The 24,868-nt window shown below is 39.0% G+C and overlaps 2 protein-coding genes across 2 annotated transcripts in view; both read right to left on the bottom strand.

Moving 5' to 3' along the window:
* The window catches only part of KIAA1024L (KIAA1024 like), a 19,079-nt gene extending 8,594 nt beyond the window's left edge, over positions 1–10,485 (bottom strand). Inside the window, exon 1 of the mRNA XM_003782224.2 lies at positions 10,318–10,485. Within this exon, the coding sequence (XP_003782272.1) occupies positions 10,318–10,482 (165 nt within the window). The 5' untranslated portion in view covers positions 10,483–10,485. The remainder of the gene's footprint in view (positions 1–10,317) is intronic.
* An 8,899-nt stretch (positions 10,486–19,384) lies between these two features.
* Positions 19,385–24,868, bottom strand: part of ADAMTS19 (ADAM metallopeptidase with thrombospondin type 1 motif 19) — a 208,781-nt gene continuing 203,297 nt past the window's right edge. Inside the window, exons 23-24 of the mRNA XM_003782335.3 lie at positions 21,991–22,168; positions 19,385–19,536 (exon numbers count right to left, since the gene is read on the bottom strand). Of these exons, the coding sequence (XP_003782383.3) occupies positions 19,385–19,536; positions 21,991–22,168 (330 nt within the window). The remainder of the gene's footprint in view (positions 19,537–21,990; positions 22,169–24,868) is intronic.

Here is a 24,868-nt window from a genome sequence, read left to right on the forward strand (position 1 = left end):
AAAAAAGAAAGAAAGAAAAGAAAAGAAAAACAAAGAAAATGAAAGGAAATATAGGCAGAAAATAGCAAGAAAAAATTTATAAATGATCATATTAAATGTAAGTGGCCTAAACTCCCTATTTAAATGATAGAAATTGTCAGATCAGATTTTAAAAATTAAATTATAAAATATTTACCCAAAAAAGCCTAAAATATAAGGATTCTAAATGAGAGTGAAAGAATATAAGAAGATATACTAAGCAAATATGAGCGATAGGATCTGGGTGTTATGGCGACTGGCTAAATGCTCACCAGTTTTCCCCTTCACAGGTACAGAAGATGCCTGCCTTTCCAAATCTGTTTTGAAGTTAGATTGGGGCCAGGTATTTTACGGCTAATGATGTATAGACGAAGATAATAAAAATAACTTCTATTCCTAGCTCTTAAAATTATTAAGACTTTTAGCTCACTTTCCCCCCTTTATTTAGGGACACTGTAAGCTAGGCTTCTGAGATACAAAATGATGTAACTCGACACTCTGGGCATGGAAAGGAGCGTCTCTCAACACATTTTGTCTTCCTAAGACTTTTCATGAACAGAAACACTCATTTTCATTTTTACTTGTTAGTATTTGGTGGGACAGTTGTCATCACAGTGTAGACGAGTTTACCTTCCCCAATACAGAAAGTGATATTTTGAAATTACACAAATGTGTGGCATTGGTGTAGATGTTAAGATGTGAAAGTGGTGTCAGAGGCTGGAATAAGGACTTTTCACTATATACAGTGGAAAACGCTTGGTATATGTATCACCTGTGATAATTTGGAAATTAGTTACCTTTAGGATGTATGTTTGTCAATAATCGAAGCATTTACATAAATAGAATTATTTGACAAGAATCAGAGCATTGGTGTCAGGTGAGAAAAAGCTAAGATCACAGAAAGAACTGAACAATTTACAAGAAGAAATGAATGAGTGGAGAAATTTGATGCCTTTTTACATTGACAATATGACTGCAGATAACAGTGAAACAGAATTATTTTTTTAAAAAAGAAAGAAGAAAAAGAGCATTGAGCAAAAAAGCCCCAGTTAAATTCCTCAGCTGAATGAAGTGACTCATGGCAAAGATCATGTTCAGAGTATGGTTTCATAACTTTTATTCTAGACAGCCTCCAGGTGGTTGTCATTAAGCCAAAGCACAGAGACACAGAGGCAGAAAAGCAAAGCAATGCGGGAAATTGGAGAGTCATGTCTTCAAAAGAACTGTAGGTGTGTTCATTGACATGTTGATCTGACTGGAACAAAACAGGTAAGATTAATCAATAGTTCACTAAGTTTTGTAGGCAATGCATTACCAAGCAAGAAGCACCAAGATTAGACCTAAAAGCTTATGGATGTCTAAAATTAAAAAAAAAAATACCCAAACCAAACAAAATGACAATAACCCTAGGTCCTCATCCCAAAGTGGAAGCACAATTTGATGCCTACACAGCATTGGAAGAGGACCCAGTATGGATTCAGTAAAAGAGAATGATGAACAGGGAGGTGCCCCCCAGAGGTCAGAGCCAGGGACTGTGGAGAACAGGACATTAAGAGGTTCCCCCAAAGCAGAATCTGTGCCTACTCCGTTTTCTCCGCCTTCTGAAGAGGAGGGCTATACAAATTATTCCAAATGGGATGGTCCTCAGAATTACTTTGGAGAACTACTGAGTTTCTCATTTTTCCCATTCAGAAAGGAAGAACTTGCTGTAGTAATCCCATTCCTAGTGTCACAAAGTTTGTAGGATGATATGGAGAGGGACATTGGCTAAATGCAGAATTGGTCCTGCTGAGGGGAGAGTGAATGTGCTATAGGTTTGGGAAGTTGATTATACATAGATGATGATGTGAGATGATATATATCATACATGCATCTTTCATATACACACACATAAGATATCATGTATATAAGTACACATATGTATCTGCGCATATGCATACTTTTTTAACAAAATGAAACAGTGGTAAAGCCTGACTACATGCTCAGAAAACCCATTTCTTCCTATGGATACACAGCAGTTCAATGGTTGCATTAGTCACATGAGTAAGGAAACTCAAGCTTGCCCACTAAAATTCACATAAAGATTCTTGGCATACTCTCTCCCTTTCTTATCCACAGATTAATAGAGATTCTGATATTGAGCCTCAAGATGGAAGGAGTTTAGATTCCGCTTGGAAGTACATCTCCCAGGATAGCCGATATCAAGCCTGTGTGAATGGGACACACATTTTATTGTGTCAAATCACTAAGAATTTAGGTATATTTGTTTCCACAGCATAAAATGGCCTGACTACCACTAAGGAAAAGTATATATACACATACATCAGAAACAGAGATTTAAGGTATAAGACTTGGTTAGATAATAAAGAAGATTGCTAGAAAATGAATAAAGTTAGACATCATCAGTAAAACATAATGATTCCAAGCATTATGTATCTTATTATCTTCAACATCAAAACTTAAAATAATCACAAAAAGAAATTTAGACATGTAATTTTTACCAAGCATGCAAAACAATTATTCAGGATAAAGAAAATTTGAACAATAAAATCAACAAGTTTGCCAAGTAACATATCAAGATGTCTTTATTAAATAATTGAAAGTATTAATATTTAAAACATACACTGAACATTTTTATAAAAATTGATAATATGTTAAACTTAAGCTCTAAAATAAATGTCAAAGACTCAATATCATGTAGATTATATATTCGGCCATGAACAACTTTGTTGTAAATTTAGAAATCATTATCAAAAAGATAAACTAAAATATCACATATGATGGACATTTAAAGATGTTTCAATGAAAAATGTAAAATTTAGAATCGAATGTAAGTGAAAAATGCTGTAGTATATTGTCAGCTGGAGCTGAAATGTTATTTGAAAGACAATTATGAGCATATATGCTTGCATTATAAAAGCAGAATGAGAAAATTAATGAACTAAGCACTCAATTCAAAGTCTTAACACAAAGCCACATAATGAATCTAAGAAAATAATGAAAACAAAATTACAACTATAAAAGCAGAAATTCATAAATATTCAGAAGAAGACAAATATACAATGGAGAGGATAAACAACACTGAAAGCTGTTTCTTTCAAAAGACTGAACAGATTGAAAATATCTCTGCCAATACTGCTCAGCCAAAAATGAAAAAGACACAAATCAATACAGTTAGAAATGTAAAGACAGCATAAGAAGAGACACAGCAGATTCAGAAAATGAGAGAAAAATAATCTGAGCAAATTTGAGTTTATTGCAATTGAACAATTTTCCACATAATATAACTTGTCAAACTTAATTAAGAAAAAATGAAAGATATTAAACCTGTGATAATTTGACTAGCTGAATCAATAGTTTGCTGCTGAGCAGTAGCTCACACCTATAATTCTAGCACTATGGGAGGCCAAGACTGTGGATTGCTTGAGTTCAGGAGTTCAAGATAAGCTGGAGCAAGACCCTATCTGTCCCTTCACCCCTAAAATAGAAACACCAGTAGAGTGTTGTGGTGGGTATCTGTAGTTCTAGCTACTCAGAAGGCTGAGGCAACAGGTTGCTCATGCCCAAGAGTTTGAGGTTGCTGTGAGCTGATGCCCTGGCACTTTACCCAGAGTGACAAAGTGAGACTATCTCAAAGATATAAAATAAAATAAAATAACAAAATAAAAAATAAAATAAAATCTGCTCAAAACAAACACACATGTACTTAAGAATACTAGTTCAGAGAGTTTTTCAGTTGAATTCTACCATTCTGTTTGTTTGTTTGTTTGTTTGTTTTTGAGTTTTGGCCAGGGCCAGGCTTGTGCCTACCGCCCCACCCCCCCCAACCCCCCAGTATATGGGGCCAGGGCCCTTTGAGTCACAGGCATCACCCAAATTCTACCATTCTTGAAGCAGGTGATTTTTATCTTTATCAAATTCTTCCAGAATATAGGAAAACAAGGAATACTCCCAGCTCATTTTATGAGGTCAGTATAAACTCCAAATGAGGGCAGCAAGTAAAAGAAGATTATAAACTAATTTCTTTTATAAACATAAAAACAAAAATTATGAATACAGTATTGCTAAACTGAATGCTACAATATGTACAAATTATACATAACAGGATAAGACAGATTTATTCAAGAGAAAAATGTACCATGAGGATGGCTTAATATTAGAATTTATAAAGAAGACCCCACCAATGGCAATCACAGCAACAACAAAAATAAATGAATGGTATCTGATTAAACTAACAAGCTTCTGTACCGCCAAGGAAATAATCAAGAGACCAAAGAGACAACCCACAGAAAGGGAGAAAATATTTGCAAGCTACACATACAATAAAGGGCTAAAGATCAGAACCTACAAAATACTCAAGCAAATAGGCAAGAAAGAAATCAAACAACCCCACCAAAAAGTGGGCAAAAAGGATAAGGAAGTATTTTAAAAGAAGATAGACAAATAGCTTGCAAACATATAAAAAAAAAAAAAGTTCAAAGTCACTAATCATCAGGGAAGGCTTGGCAGCCATAGCTAAGTGGTTAGGGCTCTGGCACATACACTGAGGCAGGTGGGTTTGAACCCGAATGGGGCCTGCTAAACAACAATGACAATTGCAACAAAAAATAGCTGGGCATTGTGGCAGGCGCCTGTAGGCCCAGCTACTCAGGAGGCTGAGGCAAGAGAATCACTTAAGCCCAAGAAAGAGTTTGAGGTTGCTATGAGTTGTGACGCCACAGCACTCTACCAAGGGCCATATAGTGAGACTCTATCTCAAAAAACAAAACCAGAAACAAACAGAAAAATCTTAATAATCAGGGAAATGCAAATTAAAACCATAAGAAATATCACCTTCTTACAGTTAGAATGCCTTTTACTAAAATGTCTAAAATAATCGATGCTGGCATGGATGCAGAGAGAAAGGAATACTTCCACACTGTTGGTGGGACTGCAAATTAGCATAACCTCTATGGAAAACAGTATGTACATTCTCCAAAAAACTAAAAAGTAGACTTACCATTTGATCAATTCATCTAATGTAATTCTTATCATAATCCTAACACTACAATGCATGTTGAGTGTATTTTATCTGTGGACAAACTTGTCCAGAAAACCAGCACCCCTCTCATCACAGTAATTCTTTTCAAAATCGATGGAATGGTAATCTTTATAAAATACAGATTTGATTATGTGATTTCTTTGCTTTGATTTTTTTCACCGAGCCTCAAAAATTTCAGGATGAAATTCAAAATCTCAGACAAATCCAACAGACCTTCCTGTCTTTCCTACATATAATGTTGTTACTATCCCACTGGTGGCTCTAGACTCTGTCCAATGGGATCATAATATGCATGTGTCTTTAATACAAGCTTTAGTACTGGAGATATTTGGGTCTGTTTGGAGAGCAACATGGTGGGACAATCTGGGTGTACTCTCTGGAGGCATACCATCCAAGGCCAATTCTTCCACCCTATTGGAGATATTATGCGTTACATAAATTAAACATGATATTCTGAGCAACTTGATGATGTTGTCAATCTACTTCCTAGATTATTTAAGCACTTGCCATCTTTTATATTGTCTACATAACACAACTTGAAAATGAGAGCCTATTATATGCATAGGGTTGTTCTTTTCAAAATAGTAACTAGGAGATTGAAAACAGAGGCGGTCTTAGGAAGGTATAGCATGCGTTTAGACAGATAGTTAAGAAACAGAGTTGGACACAAAAATCTGAATTGAAAAGAAGAGACATTAGAATTTAAGGAAATAGAGATGTATTGGACTAAAAAGGAGAGAAGAGAGGTGATTAGAAAGAAAATAGACCCAGTAAAAGGTGTCTCAAAATCGAGGGAAGAGCAGCCTCTCACCCTTGGCCTTTCTCAACAGCTCACAGGTTTAATCTGGAATGCTTCCGGTCTCTGAACTGATGTGATAGAAGCCAGGAAAAGATATAATAAAGAGATTAGGCTGAAAATATTCCAAAGGAAATACAATAATCAGAAAATAAAGATACACACGATCTGAAAAAATATATTTAATCACTTAAATTTTTTTAGAAAACAGCTTTTCCATTCTTTAGCTTGTTTTATAAAGGGTTTGGCAGAAATATTTGGAATTGCTAAATGCTTCATCAGGTACACATACCAAATCATTTTAACAACCAGAAACATCATATTTTAGAGAATTTTTACTCTGACATAAAACTTATTATGAAGTTTATTTCTTTAGTGAAAAAACTTAAGGAATCAAATAATATCCATTCATAGGCTCTTCTTGCAAATATGGGAGCTCTGAGGTCCTTCGTAGATGCGGATTGACAATGTCTCTGGTTATAACTTAACCGACATCACTGCTTACTTTTCTAGACAGTATGGTACTGACTTTGCTCATAGAAAAATAGCTAGAGAATTTCCTCTGAAAATGGAATGTGAGTTTAAGAAAATAGAAAATAAATCATGGGCATAAAAGCGATACTTATATTTAAGAATTCAACTTGACGTTTGGGATCTAGACAATTCCTGTTTCCACTGCCAAGTTACCCCCAATTTGAAGGTAATGTCTGTAGGTTAGGTCATTTGATATTCTGTGAAGTAGTCCCCAGATGCCACACACTTGAATCGTGAGGTACAAAGGATCACCCACTACTCAGGGGTGTGTGTGGATTTCATGTAGTATCATATTTAGTGCTTCGGTTACCTACTCAGTTTGACATGTATATTGAGTATATTTTTCCATTTGCAAAACACAAACACACACACACCCCTACCTCACCTCCAACCACAATACCTATAGAGTAATGAAAATGGAATTATCTGATGTTTTCAAAAATCTACTGAAAAGATAGCTTCAACATATTTTGAAATATTGGTAAATAATAATATATACATAAGGATATTCTCAGTATATATTTCTTCTTCTCTTGTAGGAAACTCTGCCTCTGATTTGCTTTTACTTCAATTTCATTTGCTCTCACTTTTAAGTAAATATATAAAGTGAAAAACTTAATTAGGATAAAATGAATATTATCCTAATTTTCATAAATATAAATACTGAAGCATGGACTAAGGGCTATGATAGATGTCTCTCAAACTAGTTTACTATGGATTTGACACAATAGACCAAGTTTCTTTATTCAGTCTTGTTCCTATTGGGTTAATGACTCCCCAACAGAAGCTGTGGCTCAAATGAGTAGAGTGCTGGCCCCATATACTTGAGGTGAAGGGTTCAAACCCAGCCCTGGTCAAAACTGTGAAAAAAAAAAAACCATCTAGGGCTCAGCACCCGTAGTGATACTGGAAAAGTGGCACCTCAGCCACGTGGGACTGAGGGACCTGCCACCTCTGCCTTGGTGGCAGCAGCCGGCAAAGGGACCGGCAGGCTGGAGCAAGCAGGGGAGCTTCCCTCCCCCACCAGAGGCTCCAATAGAGCAGTACTGGAGGACCTGCTGCCTCTGCCTTGTCGGAGCCAGCAAAGTAAACCCACAGGCTGGAGCTTCCCTTCCCCATCAGAGGCACCAGTAGACTGGCGCTGGAGGACCTGCCACCTCTGCCTTGGCAGCAGCCAGCCCAAAAACCAGCAGGCTAGAGCAAGGGGGGGAGCTTCCCTCCCCCATGGGAGGCTCCAGTAGCCAAAGGAACCAGACCCAGCAGGGGAAAACACTGGGGATTCCTCCAGTGCATCCCTGATTGGTCCATTTTCAATCCTGCTCTTGATTGATCTATTTTTAGGAGAAAATAGACCAATCAGCTCAGTTTTCAGCTCATTGGGCAACTGCCCCTATATAAACCCCTGAGTAAAGAGCTTAGGGGCAGATCGTGGTAGACCTTGGAGGAAGAGGGAAAAGGACAGCAAAGACCTTAGCAGATTGCTGCAGACCAGACCCGTGAGGGAGAAAGAGGAAGAGCTGTAACACTTGCATCCTGCTCTGCAAGGAGGTTTGACTCTTTATAAGAGCTGTAACACTTGCATCCTGCCCTGCAAGGAGGTTTGGCTCTTTGTAAGAGCTGTGACACTTTAAGACCTATCTTATCCTGCTCTGCAAGGTTTGGCTCTTTGTAAGAGCTGTAATAATACCTCTGTAAATAAAACCTAACTTACTGTCCATCCTGTGGTCCATCGATTCATTCATTGAATCATCAAGACCAAGAGCCTGGAAATCCAAAGTCAAAAATCCAGTATCAGTAGCACAGTGGTTATAGCACCAGCCACATACCCCAAGGTTAGTGAGTTCGAAACCACCCCTGGTCAGCTAAACAACAATGACAACTGCAGCCAAAAATAGCTGGGAATTGTGGCGGGTGCCTGCAGTCCCAGCTGCTTGGGAGGTTGAGGCAAGAGAATTACTTAAGTCCAAGAGTTTGAGGTTGCTGTGAGCTGTGAGGCCATGGCACTGTACCAAGGGCAACCTAGTGAGACTCTGTCTCAAAACAAGCAAACAAATAAAAAACTTCAATATACCAGGTATATTCAGTGTCTTTTTCCAGTTATAAAAACAAATATTTAGTACTTTTATATAACCATTTCTCTGTGATTGATCTGTCTAATGAATACATCAATCCTGGATTGTAAGATCCAGCAATTATTATTTATGGTTATATTGCAAAGTGAAGTAGTGAATATAGTTCTTGTTACTGTTCATGCTATGCCTACCTGATTACTTAAATTCATAGTGGATTCACCACTCCACCTCTCCACTCCGTGCCACGTTTGGACAGTAAATTGGCTTTCCTACAGTCATTTAACATTTCTTTGTAGGGTAAAAGAATAACTAACTCAAGTATATTTGAATTTTATAATCATTAGGAATGCATACTTAAAGACCTATGAAGCAAAAGTTTACCCCCTGAGTTTTTCCTCGAATAACTATTTTGACCTAACAGAGCCTGTACAAAAAAAGTTGCATTTCATTTAGGTTTAGGAACAACCTTTCACAGAGTTTAAAACTGTGAAGTTCCATGTGAAGGAAATAAGTCAACTCCAGTACTAAACAAAAGATGTTAGACTGATATGTTCCAACCTCAAAAGAATTTATTGGATATGTTTTCTTAGACTAAACTTCAAACTTTAGTTAGGAGGGCCAAACTTTCCTGATTTTTGAATCATTTTATTCTGTGATACAAACAAAAAGTTAGGAATAGGAGGAGGAATTTAATTTAAAATAAACACCAAACCAAAAACGATATTGGTGGGTATGAAAAGGCGGAAGGGTTTGAGGATGACAAAAAGGATTGGTGCAAAATTCAAATAATGTCAGTTGTCATAACAGGCTGCCTTACGCTGGAAATAAATTAAAATCCTTATAAGTGGAGGAAACACTTACATAATCATTTGAATGTACTGGATTTTGAATGATCTCATGGTCAAGGTCCCGAGGAGCCCACAAACATACCACAAAGGAGTCACTTGACACCAGGACTCATGAGTAGCAACTGTTCTTAAAAGAAAACAAATTTCTGTTCAGGGAATTTGAACCACTCCGAAGGATTTAATGACTTGCAGGGGTTTGTAGGTCAGTCACATCTGTTCTGAAACGAAATGCTCCTTCCTGTTTCTAAATTGACTAACTCTTAACCCCATTAGCCTTCACATCTTAAAACAGACGGTGTTCCTGTTTCACTCGCTGTGTCTCAGTCGGGGCCTTTACAGGATTCCCGCAGATGGAACTCATCACCGTTTCCGGGCAGTAAAAAGAAGGAAGATGCAAACGAAAAGCAAGAGAAATAAAAGCCGTGTTGGATTCCAAGGTCTGATGGGGAGTCTTGTGCTCAAGGTCACATGTGAAAAATAAGAGTATCCATAATAATAACTAGCTAGCACCGTTCCCAGGTGGAGAGTTCCCTGTGTAGTTTTCACTTCAATTATTAGGTTTCCATTGTTCTGCCGCCTGAATCTTCTGTGTGTAAACGGAGAGGGAGGCAGTAACAAGGTCTCCCGCTGACTCAGACGCTTGTTTCCACCCGACGTAAGTTCCTGACGATTTACACTTAGCAGCACCCAGAGGTGGCCATGAGCCCCCCACCCCCAGCCTTATTCGCAGTTGTAACAATTTGCTGGAAAAATTCTGAAGGGAAAAAGGAAAGGGAGGGCTACGTGAAATCCAAAAGGAGCACAATTTGAGAAGCGAGCGCTTGAGGGGAGTGAATGAATGAAGGAATTCACTTACTTTTTAAAGGGGTTAGAGAAAGGCTCTGTTGGGGAGCGCGCTCCCACCTTCCCACCTCGCCTTCAGTTCCTGCAGGCCTCTTTTTGCACAGCCGGCGGAAGGCGGATGGAAAGTAACAGCCCGACCCTCGTCTTCACGTGCCCTCGTCTTACCTGCGCGTAGACAAGGTTTTGCCAGTTTTGTGCGGCAGGATAATTTCCACCTGGAAACCTGGCCAGGCTGGCCTGAAGGAGGGCCGAGCTCCTCATTAAAGACTTCACGTCCAGCTGCAGGAATTTGTCAGGATGGTTGTTATTTGGCAAAACAGAGAGATCCATGTCTCCCTTCCCCTACCGTGGAAAACAAAGGCAGCCCAGTGCTCCGTCAGGCTCCTCCATTATTGATGAGCCGAGGGTGCTCCCCTGGCATCTGAAACCAGGTCTCTTAGCTGCACACAGAAGCCACTCTTCAAATGGCACCTCAACGCACAGGGACAAAGCAACACAGGGGCCCAGGGCCCTACCCTTCATGCACACATAACACAGGCAAACGTGCACGCACGGGTACACGGAGGGGCCCGGAGGGGACGGATGAGGCCACGCTCATCAAAATTAATAGGATGACAAAATTATGTACATGTGGCACTTAGAAATGACAATGGAAATGGAACTTTTTTTTGGATAAAGGCTGCCAACATTTTAGGGGTACAGCCCATAATTTGGAGCTCAGGAAATAGTCCCCTAAAGGGAGACATCGCTTGATTTTCTGAGTCCGAACAGCTGACCTGGCCCTGCCTAGGCAGCCTCCCTGGGATACGCGGGATCACGTTTCTTCTCAGGTTTTGATTCTCTGAGCCTGCAGCTCCTGTGAAACCTAATCAAATTTAGGTTGTCGGCTTTGTTCTGAGTAGGGAAGTGGTAAGAGTTTGCTTTGTGCTCCCCGAGGCCCCTCTGACTCCGCTCCTAGCCGTGGTCACCTCTGCACCGTGCGGTGGGGTTCGCCCAGCACATTTGGAACCAGAGGGAAACGTGGCTGCTGGGTTTGGATGAGGCGCTATCCTAAGTGAACCCATCTGCTGTTAAGGGAGCCAAGGTGAGACTAAGGCGACGGATCCTTGCAGCCAGCCAGCAAGTGAGGAGGCCTTTAACGGAGATGCCATCTCTCCTTTGACCCTGTCTGCTGTGGGCACCCAGACCTCTCGCTAGGAAGGAGGGGAGGAGGAGAGAAGGCAGAGGATGCACACCTGAGCAGTTCCTAAAAGACATAGGCGGTTTATTATTTTTGCACTTGAGTAAACCCCTCTGCTTGAGCAGGAAGCTTTCCCTTCCCGGGGCACTGGGGTTACAGCGGGAGGCGTCAGCCCCGGATTTCCGAAGAGCGCCACCCAGCCACAACAATCAGCAGCCAGGGTGTTCTCGAATCAAGCACAAGACGGGGAGAATACTTACCTTCTTTACAGCAATAAGCCTGAGGGGGCATGTTTTAAAAAAAATCCGCCCTACTTATGGCTGTAAAACTGAATCAGCAGTTAGAATGTTCTGTAGGAAAAATTTTGGACCCAAACTCTATCCCTGTTTTATGATATTTAAGATACGTTTGGCTGCTTTTAGAAATACATTTGCTAAAGACAGTAATAGGTACTTGGTAATGATAGTGAATAACAAAACAGTTGAACCTCCAGGAACCCAGTGTTTTATGCGTATGTGCATGTGCTTGGTACTTTCTGGATTTTTCCGGCTGCTGCCAGAACATATCTAATGAACAAATATTTCTCAGGCTGCCTTTCCTAAAAGATTCTTTGGGGAATAACACACATCTTCAAGAAGAACCTCACTTGTCTTTGGCTTTCTGTACTGGCAAGTAGAGACGCAGAACCTCGATCCAAATGTATTAGATTAGGCCTTGTCCTTAGCCAAAGAATGAGGTAGGTGGAAGGAGCCTCTGGTTTTCCTTCGGCGTCCTGCCTCTGGATTCCTCCGCCATGGCCTGTGTGCCTCAAGCCTTCAATCCTCTTTCCATTTACAAGTTTAGTCTCAGACTTCCCATCGTCTTCCTCCAGCCTTTGTCTGCCTTTACCCCCCAAACCATCACTTCTCATTTCTCACTGCTGTCCATGCAGGCGGTCTGCATGGCTGACAATCACAAAGTTCAGCTTTCTTCCCTGCTCCCCTCTGCCGACTGCTCGCACAGCAAACCCGAGACCCTCCTCGCGCCAGCTCCGCGGCCTGGAAATATGTCTTTTCTTGTCCCTGGCTGTTGATCACCTCCTCACCATCCTTCATGGGCCATCACTGATACGGCCAGCTTTTCATAAAACCTTCAAGTAGTTCCCCTAGGAGTGAGGGCTGTTCTCTCCTCTGAGACTTGACAGTGATAGTGTAATATCCTCACCTTACTACCTTTTGTGTGACAATGTCTTTCACCCTTTGGTTCTCAGAGCCCCTAGACGAGGTGACACATTACGGAAGAGCAGCCCATTAGAAGGCCCCTTTCCCCTGACTCCTGTTGGAAGACCCCAGCGAAGCCCTTCGCCTAAGAAATAATGACTGCTGCTGTCGCTTCCAGCCTCTTAGGACTCAACTATGATTGTAAACTGATAAACAAATTTGATTTAAAAAATGGCTTTGTGCTCTGTTTTTCCATCTGTGTTCCAACCAGGCTCAGTGAAAAATGATGCCATTGCCAAAGATGACCTCGTCTCTCTATTCTCTTCTGGCAATTTATGATGCATAGACTCATGTTGAAGATTTTGCTCTGTTTTGCTAACTCTGGCATTTTACAAATTTATTCGATCACATAACACCTATTTTTTTCTATTAACGCTTAAAAAATGAATTTACTTGGGAATAATGGACAGATAGTGGCTTCCAGTTTCTATTCTTACTCTCAATAATACTTTCATTCAAATGGCAAGGGGGTATAAATTACATAAGTAGTTATATTGGAGGGGCACTGTGGGGGGAATGAGACTATCGGAGACCTCACAACCTTCATGTAGGTTAGGTAACCATTTGCTCTTTCTTTACAGCCATTTTAAAATAAAAGTACCATTTTCCTAGGAATAAGTATCCAGAATTACTGTTTTTTGAACTATGAAAATTATAAAAACAAAATTAAATACTGTATCACTAGGCAAAACTGTCTACGTATTAATTCACTTTTTTTTCTTGATTCTTCTCTTTCCTCCCTCCCCCTCTCCCTCCCTCTCTCCCTCAGTCCCTCCCTCCCTTCTTTCCTCCCCTCTTTCAAGATTATAACAATAACCCACTGAAATGTCAGAAAGTATTTCCATCTGAAATACTGTACAATGACCAGATGAGCCATTGGGGCTTATCAAACTCTCTAGGAGAGTTTGGAAATTATTTGGATAATTATATAAATCCTTGTGCATCTATTAGGAAACATTCTTGAAATTGGTGAGGCTATCAGGATAATTGAATGCACAAAATTTATAGTCAGAGTAGCTGTATTACATCCAGCTAAATGGTGTCTTAGGCCAGTTTCTTCAGCAAAAAGTAAAGATATTAATAGTACTTTACAGGGTTGCTGTACAGTTTAATATGGGTTAACAGAATGCTCAGCATATATGAGGTACTAAAGAGGTTTGTTGCTATTTTAAGAGTGCATAGCCCTGTGGATTTTTATTTCAGTGATATCCGATAGAGTGTAAACTAAAGAAATTAAAAATTAAAGCCATATTCACAATCTATAGTTAAAAGAAGCCAACAATATTTCCCATAATCCCCTTCCCAGTTGATGATGGGTTAGAATTGGCCAAAAGAGGAACTTGCATGAAATTTTGAAGGTACAACGGAAGCAGTATTCCATAGTCTGAAGTTCTTTTTGCAGTCAGATGTGGGGACGGAGGCATACGTACCTGGCAGATTCCAGCTTGACCTTGGTACCTTAAGTTCCCTGCCCATTTCTTCTTTCCAACCATTGGTCTTCTTTGCTGGACCAACAGAAAACTGAGATTTACTACCAGAGGTTTGGCTGTGGACCCATAAAGGACGCAGCTGCATGGAAGTTATGACATCCTCTTCTGTGAACTCTGTGAAGTGTGAACTCGAGTGCATTATTCTGTGACAGTCTGACACTGCTCTGCTGAATGAACCAACAGTTATTGGTACCAAAAATGTTTCCAAGGAACAGAACTTAAAAAAATAAGAGGTAGAATTAGTTCTCTGATCTGACCAGATTTAAAAGCGTTAATGACCCTATTAACGGTAGTGAGACCCCAACCATCCATGGCAAGCAGTGACCAAACAGTCAAATTCTTACCTGTAGTCACCTGCAGTAAAGAGCCTCCTCCAGAAGGCAAGTATCTCCTCTATTAGAACACGTCCACAGAAACCAAGAGAATAATGACCATGTTGTTGACTCATTGCTTCTAAATGTGCTGAAGAACTTAGAGAATGATCTGGGATTTAAATTCAATTCACAGCTCAAACTCTAAGTTGGGAACCAGAAACTTCCATAACTTCCCTGAAATAAAATGCTTTAAAACAATTCTTAATTTTTAAATTTACACCTAATAGTTATAATATATTTTTGTAGGGTACATAGTGATGTTTCAATATATACAGTAATAGTGATAGATCAGGGTATTTAGTAATCCACTTGTTTCAAACATTTATAATTCTTGCTGTTAATATTTGATATCCTCCCTTCTAGCTATTGGAGAATATGTATTCAGCACTATTCTCAGCCTACAGTGCTATGTAACACCAGAACTTATTCCTCTCTAGGTATAATTTTGTGTCCTTGAACAAATCTCTCCCTACTCCCTTCTTTTCCTTTACCCTTCCTAGCCTCTAATAACCTCTGGGTTACTGCTTACTTCTATGTGATCAACTTCTAGCTTCTGCGTGTAAGTGACAACATGTGGTGTGTGGTGTTTAATAGTCTGTTGCTGGCTTATTTCATCTAGCATAATGTCTTCAGGGCTTATCCGTGTTGCCTAAATTGACAGTACTTTATTCATGATTAGTATTTTGATAGGGATTACATAGGTTGCTTTAGGTAGCATGGCCATGTTGACAATATTAATTTTTCCAGTCCTTGAACCTGAAATGTCTTTCTATGTTTTGGTGTCTTTTTAATTTTTTTTTTCAGACAGAGTCTTAATTTGTAACCCCTGGTTGAGTGCCATGGCATCATAGTGTACAGTAACCTCAGGCTCTTGGGCTTAAGCAATTCTCTTGCCTCAGCCTCCCAAGAAGCTGAGACTAAAGGTGCCTGCCACAATACCCAGCTATTTTTTGAGACAGAGTCTCACTCATGCTCAGGCTGGTCTTGAACTCATGAGTTCAGGCAATCTACCCACCTAGGTCTCCCAGAGTGCTGAGATTACAGGCATGAGTCACTGTCCCCAGCCTTGTAATTTTTTTTAAAATCAGTGTTTTATAGTTTTTCTTTATATTGCACAGCAGATTATACTGGTGAAAACATCAGTGTTAACTATGTTGGTTGGACCCACAACAAGAGGCAGTAGCTAATTATACTTCACAGACATCTTAATAAGATACATTTTATATCTAGTAGATGTGAATTAAATCCCTGAAAACTTTAGGGACCTCACACCTTGATAAAATTTCCAGAAACCCAGTGGTGTGTTGAGATATCTAAGTGAGGGACAAGTTCCTACCTCTAGCCCTTCCGATGAAAGAGACACAAAGCCCAGTGGGGCTGCTGTTGCAATATATACCTAATTGGGGAATGCTAGCCTGCAATTTATTGCCTTGTAACCCCAAAGATTTCCAGTTCCGTGTAGTGCAGAGAATAAGAGGTGAGTCTATAATCAGTCCAGGCTGCAAGACAAGCTGCCCTGTGGTCTGTGCTATGTAGTACACAGTGGTTCTCGACCTTCCTAATGCCACGAGCCTTTAATACGGTTCCTGTGGGTCGTGACCCACGGGTTGAGAACCGCTGGCTATACCAGGTATCATGGTGTTTGAAGAACTGGTGGCAGATAAGGGTCCTGTATTAGAACTTCTGGCAGGTGCCTACTGGTGAATCATAAAAGTTTTTTAGCATTTTGGAGCAAAGCTGTACTGTATAGTTCTCTACAAATAATTATTTTTGTTTTGAGAAAAAATTATGGTTTGCTATGTAAAGGCTTAATGCTTGACCACAAGTCACCAAATTCCAAGGCAATCTGGACTACCCATTAGAAACTGGGTGATATCTGATCCCCCAAACCTGTGCACAGACGTCCCTCACCCAGGCAGAGCATCACTCCGTCACCGACTGGACAACGTTAGTCACGATCACCTTCTGAAGCTGTAAATAACATCCCTGAGCAGTTGGCTCTGATCACTCAGGGTCCTGCTGCTGCCTCGTCTCCTCTCTATCAGCTCGTATCTAAATTCTCATAGAGCACTCCTTATAACTAGTTGGCTGAGATTAAAAAAAAAAGAACATTTGGGCCTGGTTGGTTAATGGTTCTTCACAACATACTGGCACAACCAAGAATGGATAGCTGCAGCTCTCCAACCACACAGGCACGACCCTGAATGAGATTAGCAAGGAAAGTCTTCTCAGAAAGAATCCAAGTCGTGGATCTAGCTGTTCGTTTTGCCTAGAAGATAAAAATGGCCAGAGGTACAGAAAAGCACTAATTCAGGGGCTGGGTCCAACGGTTTGGCTGGATTAGTAGGAACTTGGAAGAAACATGACTTGAAAACTGGTGACAAGGAAGTTCTGACAAAAAGTGTGTGAACAGTCTTCCTTGAATTGCTTATGAACTTACACTCCACTAGACTATCAACCAAAGAGCACCCTCAGGGGAAAGGAGTCCTCATCAGGTGGACACGATTACACATTCTGTGAATGTCGATTTTTCCTTGACCAATGAACTAAAGGACAAAAAGACGATGGTGGCAGAGTGGAGAGTATGCTTGAGCTCGGACTTCTACTCACCAAGGCAAATCTAGCCAGTCACTGCTGAGGGCTCAACCTCACAGTAGCAGAGAAGAGGCTGTGTTCTCAATACGGTATCATTACATGAGAGGACCAGCCCACAACCTTGACCCCGGGTTGAGTACGTTAGAATGCTTCTATCGCAAAGGAGGCAGCATCTTGTTCTCCCAGAAACAGTCACTCATTCTGAAAATGGGTTTGCCTTCCCAGCCACCAGAACTCCTGCCAAAATACCATCTGTGTCCTTAATGAGTGTCTCAGTCGTGTTATTCCATATAATACTGTTTCTGTTCAGGGAACTTGTTTAGCAGCAAATAAAACATGGCAATGGGCTCCTGCTTGTGTCAATTGCTACTATTACGGTGCTCCCTGTGCCCCTAAAGCAGATGGCCTAAGAAAAGGATACAGTGCCTTTATAAAATAGATTTAATCTGGCACCAGCTGGGTCAAAACACTTTGGAAGGCGGAAATAATAACCTCTGATGTAAATGTTCTGCATCATCACCCAATATATTATGCTCTTAATATGTCTACCTAGATTCAAGGGATAGAACTGGGAGGGCCTCCCCTTACTATTTCAATTTTCCCTTCTCCATTCACCTCCTAGCTTACATTTGATTTGTTGATATTGGTTAATCTTTGGTCTCAGCAGTTAAATAAGCACTTACATAGTAAGAGACAATCTAGAAACAAAACACTCCCAAAATTATAAGAAAAAGCTTATTAAAATGAAGGTGAAAAGTATTAATGAAGGAAGTATAAAGAGCTATAATAAAGGTTTTGGAGTTTTCTCTACTTGCAACCTATCAGGTTAACTTACCGCATTTGGGGGGCAGAAAACATGAGACCTCTGGGTTAGAGACTTTATGACTCACAATAACAGGAGTAGCCAGGGAATCAGCATTATCCTGCACTGGTTCTTTGAGCCCAAATTCCCACAGGGTGTCATGAAGAGAGCCAGGTGACATGCATTGCATTGTATTATAAGACAGAAACCCCAATTATAGGGACCCTGAACCTTTTTATAATGACAAGCATGTTTGCCATCTGCTCCAAGGCAGATGCACTATTTCTACCTTGCAAGGCAGTTCTCTGCACAAACATCCTTTAGAAGATGCTTCAGAACAACACCGCTCAGCACCTTTGCTTGGCAGACACGCGGAAACATGAGCAGTCTAGTAAGGATTACCTCTCCACAGCAAGTTTCACATATTTTATTGAAAAAAATCTAAGAAATCATGTGAATCATGTACAGTATTTTCTCACAAGAAAAATTTTAAGCTGGCTTTTGAACGTTTCACAGAATTGCAAAACTTTTAAATTTGTAAAAGGAAAAAAATAACACAATGAAACTCCCCCAGTGTTATACGCTTTTTGATTTTTCCTTGTTCCGGGGAAAAGGCTGAAGAATAGTCAGTACATTTTCTCATTTTAATTTGTGAGGCTAAGTGCTATTCTCTTCCACAAATCTACTAAAAAGATACAAGGGAATGGGTGGATCAATGCTTTCTTTGTTCAAAATACTTAAAAACGCTAAAAGCTAATAACAACATGTTAAAATAATACACACTTTTGTTAAGATGTTATCATTTCTAACAATTTCTCTACACTATATCAACAGTGCAATGGTGATTCAGTGTAAATCATTACAGTGTTTCATTGTTACAATACTTGTGTTCAAGTGCATGTTCATGAACATGATCAAAGTCTCTATTTTGACTTTTCTTTTTCATTATTAAAATAAGGTTATCATTACAGCAGAATTTTTCCTATGAGTGTTTCTAAATCGGAACCAAATTCATAATACATTCTCTAAAAACCTGTCCAACACTATGAGGTTCGTTATGTTTACACATCTCCTGCAGATTACAGAAAATGGGCTAATTCTGCAGCAGGACACCGAAAAAACCCCAAAATAATTTCTCTCCACATATAACTAAGCTATTACGCTACGTTAGTACACATCCTGGATAACTCGATGGTCTTCGTGGACAGAAAGTAGCACCTTAGAGACAGCCCTAACAATAAAAAAGTCGTTTTAAGTCTAACGGTCTTTTTTTTTTTTCTTTCTCTTTTAATTAAGTTATTGGATTCAACTTATATAAAATTATTCATGAAGCCATAGAATATAAATCGAAGATGTTTGTATAATCAAAATAAGCACCACATTGGATGTTTGGCAGGCACAGAAAAAAAATAAATTAATCTGATTAAATTATATGTCATCTGATAACATTTGGTCTGAAAAACATGCTAGTGTGTGTGTGTTTATAAATAAAGGAATTGCAAAGAGCCATGAGCCAGCCAGTCTGCTAGAGGTCAACTTTTCTGCTGCAGCTTTTGGGCGTAGAAGTCCCTGCAGGTCTCACAGCAGCGCTGATACCACCGCATGTCCTGACACAGGTTCTTTTCACGGATCACGCGGCAGTATACCGGCCACTGATCTCCCAGGCACTTGAATGTCAGAGCAGCTGTGAAACAGAAGGTAGTGAATTTAATACATGCAGGTATCACAGCTGTTGTTAGGAGAAACAACATCTACGACTCATTTATAACACTTTCTGGAACTTAAAAGACAAGGAGATATTCTACACACACACACACACACACACACACACACACATACACGCTCTACAATGAAAAGGTAAAGTGAATGAATGACGTTCTTACTTATAAGTGTTTTTAAGATTATTGAAACCAGAATTCCCAAATTCAATGTATTTTACTTTTAAGTTTTGATGTTGTGATTTTCATGTAAGGTTCTTTTGGGTTAAAGTAGAGAAGATTAAAAACAAAAAGAAATATGTTTCCTATCCTTTATGGGGGTAAAAATCAATTAGTAGTGTTGTTATGAGTGAAATTGCAAAGAAACAGCCAAGTGAAAATATTCTTGTATTTATTTCTCATTCCTAATTTCCCAGCCAGCAGGAACACACAGGTGTAATATCAGGAGACAGGAATTTCCAGCTTCTGTAACCTGGTAAATTTCAAACCTGATTGTTGAAATTTATCCTAATAAAATGTTTGAAATGAGGAATTAGCATCCAAAATCTGTTCACGTAGATTTGGCCTCAGTGTTTCTGAAGAAACAGTGTGCTCTGGCACACACAGTGGAAGTTAGTCCTGCAACCATTCTTTCTTTTTCCCATTAGAATGTGTCATCATGATTTTACTTGAAAATACCTTAGATATTCCAAACACTGTGTTTCTGTGTTTGGGGTACCTTTTCTTTTTTTTTTTTTGAGGCAGAGTTTCAAGTTGTCGCCCTCAGTAGAGTGCCGTGGCATCACAGCTCACAGCAACCTCAGACTTCTGGGTTTAAGCAATTTTCTTGCCTCAGCCTCCTAAGTAGCTGGGACTGTAGGCTGGGGTACCTTTTCAAGGAAAAATAGAGAAAACACGATTTTAACAAAATGATTCTTTTAATTCATTATTTTCTCACACAGAATAGTTCAAGGACTCCAAGTGATTATTGGAGATAGAGATTCTGCTATTATTGAGTATTGGATGTCGTGCATCTGCTCTAGGGTTGCCTAAATTTTTGTCTCAATTAGTCTTATCCTACTTGGATGGATCCTTTCTTAGAAATGTTAATTATTTATATTATAAAATAGAATCTTTATATTTCCATGAAGAACCTAAACTGTCCATTTGATTGAATCTTATGCCTGGCAAAAATACATACGACAGTGTAGCTCCTCATATTTTGGTAATATCATTCTGGTGATTCAAATTGTTCCCCTTAGATTTTATGGGTGAAACTGATAGGTAAATTAACCAACTGATAGTCAGGTAGGAATCCTGTTAAAAGTCACTAATTACCACAGATAGGATACAGGGGTCCTCAAACTTTTTAAACAGGGGGCCAGTTCACTGTCCCTCAGACTGTTGGAGGGCTGGACTGCGGGCCCCGGGATGAGTCAGCTGCTAAGCAGGACAGGCAGCAGCAGCAAAAACACCCAGCGGGCTGGATAAATGTCCTGGGTGGGCTGCATGTGGCCTGTGGCCCGTAGTTTGAGAATGACTGGGCTAAGTCATTCATTAGTATTGGTTATACAAGGGCAGGCTATATCTACTTACAATACATACTCTATTTCTTGATTATGGATTAGATGAAATGACCGAAATTGATAATGCATAGGAAAGTATTTAATAACAGTGACTATAAAAATATCAATATATTATTAGCATGTAGTTTTTAGTTAAAATTATGTCCTCAAAAGTGACAAAAACATGGTACCACTTGTTCAGTGATGTAGATAAATGAATCCATTCTTCCTGGGGGCCATTTTTCACTCTATGTCTTTCTAAAGAATAATTTGCACTTAGAATCACAAGGGAGGCTATTAACCATGGAGAGATCTAAGGCTTATAGTAGACTCTCACCTTGCCACAGACATTAACTTAATTGATAGTTCTGCCATGGGACTAGTCCAAGCCTAATACAGTAGAGCCTCTGTAAGTTGATCACCCAAAGGACTGTAACAAAATAGTTAGCATACAAAGCCGGCCAACATAAGGAACTAGGTCCACTTACTGATATGTACAGGTGGCACATGTCGGGTCTAGGAAAATTAGGTCAATGTAAGGTGGAGGTCAGTGTGGGGTGGTCAACTATGGAGGTTCTACTGTGTTTGTTACATTCTGAAAGCCTTTCTAAGGTGAGGTTGGCTGGTGTGGCCTTAGTATTTCTTAGACTTGGCTCTGAGTAGAGAGACACTTTCAGGAATCAAAGCAGTTTAGTCTTTAGAATGTTTTGCCTACTTGACCCTTTGGACAAAACAATATTTAAGTAGATTCCATTTAGTCAGAACCAAAATAATCAGCATTGGCTTACAATTCCCAAAGTCTAGTGATAAGCAAAATGGAAGAAGCCATCAGCATTGACAGGTTTCTTGAAAACGTCCTGATTGTGGTCTGCTTACCCAGTCTCGGTGACGTTATAGTGTTTACATTAATCTTCTCATTGCAGGGCTGAAGGTGGCACGGCCTGTACGCTGCAGGCTTTTCTGAAGAAAAGCATTCATTCCCATGTCTTCCTGTGATCTTATGCATGCACTGGATAACTCGGGATTGCATTCCTTTGCCACAGGTGATTGAGCACTGGAAGAGATACGAAGTGTGTTAAAAGTTCTTTCTGCTGTTTCCTTTCTCTAGGCTGTGATCCTCTTTCTCCGCATAGTTCTGAAAATTAAACATGAGGCACAACATCCACAGTCAATGCAAAGCATAGGTCATGATGCTCTGAACTTGGGCATCATGTTAAGAACCTCTGGCTGCACGGTTTTCAACAATGAAGGACTTAGGGGAATAAAGAAGGATAGAGAAGGTTGGAGAGTACGACATGAAGAGAAATGGAGTGAAGGACACCAGTGATGCTCAGGCTGTTTTCAGATGTCTAATACATAGTTTACAACAAATAATTGACTCATGATTATTTAATCTACTCATCAGCATTCAATAGTGAGTGCAAGCTGGACCCGGACGTCAGAGCTGGAGCACTGTCACAATCTTTCAATGTCCTAATCCATTTTATTTGCTCTGCCCTTAACATGTTTATCAACAATATCAAGAAGGGTCATTAACCTGGTATGTTATTGAAATAACTGCTATTTCTTGAAAGATTACATGATATCAGTATTACCATAGTAGAAATATTTAATAATCTGTACTTCTAATAAAATGTACTTTTAATTATTTCCTTGCATTTCACCTATATGTTTGTTTGTGTTCATTTTTAAGATATTTTGCAAAGAAGAACATATTTCAAATACAAAGTCTTTTATTAGAGAAATCTCTTGGTTTTATATGTATATATGTATAGCACTAGATTTAATTAGTGATATAAATGCCTAATGTTAATTTGAGTGAAAAAATATAATTAATGGTATCCAAATTATATGTAAGAAAGGAAGTGTATTTTTTTTTCTGAAAATGATGATTTATTTCTTAGGGTATATTTTTTATATAAAAAGAGTTAGCCATATTTTGGTAAAGATCTTGGTGTAAAAAAAATTGGTACTTTCTGATAGTCACCTTTTAAATATGCAGATATATGATTATTAACGTTTTGGTTTTTCCCTGTAGTTTACCAAGTCGTTATTAAGATGTACTCTTTGCTTTCAGTTGTTCCTTCATCATCATCGTTGGCTCCCATCTTTTCTTATAATTCGCACAAGAAGCTTTCTGCATAAACCCTTTTCACCTCAAGTCTAATCTACTATTGTTGGATTAGGCTCTAGTCTTCAGCCTTTTAATGAATGCCACACATTCACTGAATATGGATCTTTTTCAAAATTTATTTCGTTATATATTCTCTTTGGACAAAATCTTTGGTTACTGAGTTCACCATCACCTACAAGATGAAGCCTAGCACACAGTTATATCCAGGCTAAGAATTACTTACCTTTGTAACCTTATTGAACATCATTTGCTTTTTTACAAATTAATCATTTCCACACAATTTCTATTCCTCCTTCTACAACTGTGCTCCTATATGGCTCCTTTACAAAACACATCACCTCTTTTCAGACACATCTCAAACCTACCGCCTCCCCGAAGTCTTCCACATCACCCCAACTACCTATCCACATTTATTTTATTTTTTTAATTAAATTATAAGCACATAGATCATGGATACATGAACGCATATATGGAGTACGATGTGCTGATTTCATATAGAATTAGGAGCGTTTACATCACACTGGTCAATATACACCTCATCTCATTATAAAAATTCAGTATATCCACACGCTGAGTCTTTACTTCAGAACTGCGAGGATAAATTTCTTTTTAAAAAATTATAGATTTTAAGGCATAGAATATCTAAGTCAATGAACTCATGTGATATTTGGGAATCTGTAATTAAAAAACTTATCTAGATGATTATGCAGTGTAGCCCAAGTTTGGAAACTACTCAGAGTATGTGTTCTGCATTTCACATATGCTAATCTGTATTGCTTTTTATCATTAAATAACACCTTTTAATGTAGCTGGTTTGTCTCCTTAGCTAGACTGTAGATGATATTACACTCAGTGCCACGGCATGTTCTACGTTTGGGTATGAAAAAGCTTACTACTGAATAACAATTTTACGTGCAAGTAATTAAAAAAAATTTTTTTTTAATTGTTGGGGTGTGCATGTAATTAACATGAATCTACAAATAATTTTCTAAGATCTTTCAAAGACTTACTTTGTTAAATATTTCCACATAATACTCTTTGTATTTGATGAATTCTTAGTTTTCTGCAAATAACAGACCAGACAATAACAACTAGAATGTTGCATCCTTTTAAACTTGTTTTTTCTTTAAGTTCTTTAGGATCTGAATGCTTCCAGTTCAAAGTCAGGTTTATGATACTTTAAAACTCCTAGAGAAGGACTCACTGACATGGTCTTTCTCCTTTGAAAGCCTTAGTCTCAATATCTCATACAAGCACAATGGATATCATTATATAAATATACACATCACGCTTCTTGGAAAAACATTTTCAGAAAAATGCAAAACAGTTAAAGTACAACTTTTAGGGGTTAAGATTATGTGAAAAAATACAAATCAGATATCTATTCCTAAAATTTCCTCAGACATTGAAAGCAATCACTATGTTTTAAAAATAGTGGTACAGAGACTAGCGAACAATACAGTCAAGATGGCTAAAGGTGACCCCAAGAAACCAAAGGGCAAGATGTCTGCCTATGCCTTCTTTGTGCAGACATGCAGAGAAGAACATAAGAAGAAAAACCCAGAGGTCCCTGTAAATTTTGCAGAATTTTCCAAGAAGTGCTCTGAAAGGTGGAAGGCA

This window comes from Otolemur garnettii, unplaced genomic scaffold (genome assembly GCF_000181295.1).
Source record: "Otolemur garnettii isolate 467f Iridium unplaced genomic scaffold, OtoGar3 scaffold00003, whole genome shotgun sequence".
Lineage (NCBI taxonomy): Eukaryota > Metazoa > Chordata > Mammalia > Primates > Galagidae > Otolemur > Otolemur garnettii.